This window comes from Poecilia latipinna, unplaced genomic scaffold (genome assembly GCF_001443285.1).
Source record: "Poecilia latipinna isolate Pla-1442-1.1 unplaced genomic scaffold, P_latipinna-1.0 Scaffold1210, whole genome shotgun sequence".
Lineage (NCBI taxonomy): Eukaryota > Metazoa > Chordata > Actinopteri > Cyprinodontiformes > Poeciliidae > Poecilia > Poecilia latipinna.
This window is the reverse complement of record NW_015113826.1, coordinates 170,654-175,028: the sequence shown is the minus strand read 5'-3', so window position 1 is coordinate 175,028 and position 4,375 is coordinate 170,654. Positions and strand designations below refer to the sequence as shown.

Below are 4,375 nucleotides of genomic sequence, written 5' to 3'. Positions count from 1 at the left end.
TGGTCTTGTCTCGGTCTTGATACACTCTGGTCTTGGTCTTGTCTTGGTCTCGGGTTAGGTGGTCTTGAACACAACACTGCTAATAAGTGTTTCTTAAATATGAATGGTCTTGTTTAAATAGTTCAGCAATTCATAAAAGATTTTCAAGCTAAACCCAGATTAGTTCCCTTTCAAATAGTCGTGAAGGGGTTATATTCAACATGAGAGTGAGGCTTTATTCAACAGAGCGATTGCATGTTTGAAACCTTGACTGCGTGCAGCTCCGAGGCATGCCACTTAAGTAGTCTTTGTTGAAAACAGTGGTAGAAACAAACACATTCTTCTTCTCTAAGTGGATGTCTATTGTGGTGTCGCACCCTCGATTTGTTGTTTTTGTTCCGTTTTTTTTTTGTGTGTGTGTGCGTGTGTGTGTGTGAGACGTTCCGCTTCCTGGTTCAATGGATATGCAGAGCTTTCATGAGTTGTTTTCGCAGCCTGACCGGAGATGTTTGGGAGGGTCTTTGGACCGCTAGGGCTGACTTTGTGTCACCACCAATTTTTAGGTTACAAGAAGCCGTGTGCAACTAACTGCAAGGTGTCGATGTCGCTCCAAGGGGCGCCAGTCCAGCCGCCATTTACCGGTGGTGTTGGAGGGGCGGCGTTTGTGGTCTTTACGGAGGGTTGTGTTTCTCTTTGGTTTGTTGGGATTTTATGGCGATTGTCTGAGTCGGGGTGGGATCCTCCGACTGCGGTCAGTGAGTGGGTTTGCACTGCGTGACAGACATGGGCCTGCGGGGTGGACGGGTCCAACCAATGCAGCTTTCACATGCCCTTGCGTGCCTACTTGTACATCTCACAGTGCAGCTCAACCCAAAATGACTTGCATTGTTGGCAGATTTAGATATTTTTTATTGAACCAAGAAATTTGTTTCTTATAGGAAACGAATCATATTTTGAATTATCAAAGGATAAAAAGAGTATTAATAAAAAAAAACCAAAATGAGTCTTTCAATTTAATAGTCTTCTTGTCATTAGACAAATATTTACTTCCCTCCACATATTTTCTTGCAGATTCAAGATAGGAGCCTGACTCAACCACTTATTATTAAAGCAGTCAGAGGAAACCTTGCCTTACTACGGTGTGGGATGTTTCTTTTGTACTGAAAAGTGTCAATTTTGCAACAGTGGGAATATTCTATTATCCTGCTTGTTGTTGACCCAAACACCGTAAACAAAACAGAAATAAAATAAAATAAATAAATAAAAACAACCACCTCCATTGTAAAGGACAGAACAGACTGCAATTTCAATAATGAAGAAAATATATTATTTCCATAATTAAGTCACCCTACTGTTCTGTCATAATGGCTACTGAGACGGAGGAATCCAGAGCAAATCTTAAATCATCTATGACCAAACTTTGCCTTGTCTATACAAACGCCCCCACCCTACCAGCCCCCTATCAACCTTGCCTGGAGCAGTGATAGGATGAAAAATGGATAGAGCCTCTCAAAGGAAGCGGGGGGGGGGGCATCTGTGAGCTGCATTCAAGGACAACAGTGTTATCCATTTTGGAACAGTATGAAACAGGCCAGTGTTTTCGCTGGGGTTTGGGAATGCCGGCTCCTGGATGAACTGTGGATGCTACTGTTGTCCTGCCAAGCCAACTGTGATGTTGCAGATTAGATGCGAATCATTGACTCCTTGTTTGAATCAGTACGCCTCTTTTCATTCGGAGTGAGAGATAATGAGCAAATATGACCACTTGATTATTTCTGATCTGTGTTGAGTTAAATAGCCACAGTGTCAGGAACTGCAGTCTCTGGTGTTTAGAAAAGCTGTGTTTTAATGGTAGCCTAGCCCTAAGGTGTTTTCGCGGTATTCATTAATCTCACGTCTGATCTTCTTCCTTCTTTTACCCCTTACCCTCTCCTCTTCCTCTATGTCTGTCTTTCATACTTAAAAATTTCTTGTTTATGTATCTGCTGCTGCTGCTAAAATGTTTCTCCGATTCTTCTTCCATCTTTTCCAGAACCACTTTCACCTCCAAATGCCGGCCCGCGTGCCTCCATCAACCCTGGGCAGCTTGCTGCTGGCGGTCCTGCAGAGCGGCGACGGGGACAGGGACAGAGGGAGCAGAGGAGAAGGCAGATGGGGAGGAGCAGCTGTGATCTGCCCCGGATGGGATGAAGGCAGCGACGGCTTGCTGACTCACCTGCAGAGGCACAGCGGTCCTGCTTGGCATTTGTGGGATATTATCAACCTGACGCTCATCACCGGCGGCAGAGAGAGAAGGGGGGAGGCCAGCGAGGAGAGGAGGGAGGATCAAATGGAAGAGGAGGCTTTGAACATCATCTCTTCCAGCTTCCTGCGCTCCCCCTCGCCGATCTCCTCCGTGCTACTCATGGGATCTGACCCGGAGTGTCTGTCATCTGTCCTGCGAGCCGCTCAGCGCCTTGCCCCGTCACTTCCAGCGCTGCAGTGGATCATGGGATATCCTTTGTCCCCTGATTCTCTGCACACTCTGGGAGGTCCCCTTGGACTGCTGGCCTATGGGGAGGTGGGACGCAAGCCGATAAGCTTCTACATACGGGATGCCCTGCAGCTGGTTGGTCGAGCGGTCACTACGGCCACCATGGTAAAGCCGGAGTTGGCGCTGGTTCAGAACTTGGTAAACTGTTACGACAAACCAAACAGGCATGAACTACCGTCTTCTGGACAGTATCTTTCCAGGTATGAACATATGAGCATGTACGTACAGTTATACATGTTGCACTTATCAACTCTAGGATTTTTTTTTTTTCCAGAGTTTGTCACAGTAAGATTATAAACCTAAATGTAAAGTGTTATCTGATGGGGCGGACCAACATGAAGTCGCCAGTAGTTGTTGCATGACTTTTAAAGTGTTGTACAAATGAAAATCTGACAAGTGTGGAGTGCATTTAGCCCCATGGGTCAATACAGACTTTGACAATGTGATGCAGCTGTGCTAATGGTGGAAAAACAACTTGCTGTTTATCCACCGCCATCGGCAAGAGGAGGATGTGAGCAGCACATACAGCCTGATTAACAGCACTAAGACCCTCCCTCCTGGCTCTCATTGGTTGCTTCTGACCGAATGGTGTATTTCTGCTGGCAGAAGGACCATAAGAAGAGGCAAATATATTATTATTCTGTCATGACATGATGACGGTTTTAACAAATACATATATAAACATAACTTTTATAGTAAGTAACTATAAAAGTTACTTACTGCAACTTTGAGGGGTTACAAAGGAAAGAGGTCTAAATATAATACATAGTTTCTTTGGCATTTTTAATTTTAAAAAAGGTACAGATGTTGTATTGTTATTCACCACACCGTTAAACCATTTGCATAGATAGTATGACTGAGAACTGAAATGTTGATGCTGCTGTGATAAGTGGCATCTGCACGGACAGATAAATACTAAAAGTCATTATTTTAGTTTTGAAGCAACATTAACATGGTAACCCTGGTGGCCATTTTTTCTTGATAATAGTGATTTTTTTTTTTTTTTTTTTTGTTGAGAATAAAACATTCATACACTCAAAAACATAACCTAATGCTCATTTACTTTTCTAATACATTAATAATCTCCTCTGGAAGAGCAGAAAGCTGTTCTCTTCTAAGTTCTTCTGCTAAAGACTAATTTCTGCCACCTGCCATCATCTGCACTTTGTATTCTTACAGAAGAAAACCTCAGCAAGGCGGAAGATGCATAAGTTTGTCCAGCCATTAAATATCTTCCCTCAGATGATGTAGGACTAGCAGAAGTTCTTGTCATGCCTTACTTCATCCCTAAAAAAAAACCACTTTCTAACTCTTACAACCAGCCTCTGTGCAAGCCCCTGTTTCTGCTGTGAAATTACTACAGAGAGCCTAAAATTACGAGACGTAGTCCCACAAGTGAGCGATTACACAATCACCTTACGACACATTGATCACGCTGACAAACTACAATTAATTTCAGCTGATCTCACAACTAGGTGTCTGTGAGCTTATTAGCTTTCTGAGTGACACTTTGGCTTTTTTGTAGTAAATTCTCCGCTCATGGCTCTTCACGCTCTGACTGCTGCCCTTGTCTGTCCTCTGCACAATAGGAGCTCTAATTTCTTAACTCTCTTGCCAGAGGTGGGGAGGAGGTCTGTGTGACATATAGATTCACAGACTGACACAAAAGGGTCCGTGCTGTTACCATCACCCCAATCTCTGCAGCTTTAAAAAGCGCCTCCGCCAGCTTTCACAGATCTGCCCAGGTGCTCTCTGTGATATAAAGACACATGGAGAGCAAAAAAAAAAAAAAAAAAAAAAAAAAAAAATTTTTAAAAAAAAAATTTTTCCCTTTAAAAAAAAAAAAAAAAATCCCCAATATAG

At 43.3% G+C, this 4,375-nt stretch overlaps 1 protein-coding gene across 2 annotated transcripts in view; it reads left to right on the top strand.

The window, feature by feature from the left end:
- Positions 1-4,375, top strand: part of LOC106960665 (glutamate receptor ionotropic, NMDA 3B-like) — a 133,791-nt gene that overhangs the window by 81,464 nt on the left and 47,952 nt on the right. For both annotated transcript variants that reach the window (XM_015053876.1, XM_015053875.1), the window contains exon 2: positions 2,012-2,712. In XM_015053876.1, coding sequence (XP_014909362.1) covers positions 2,012-2,712 — 701 coding nt within the window. The remainder of the gene's footprint in view (positions 1-2,011; positions 2,713-4,375) is intronic.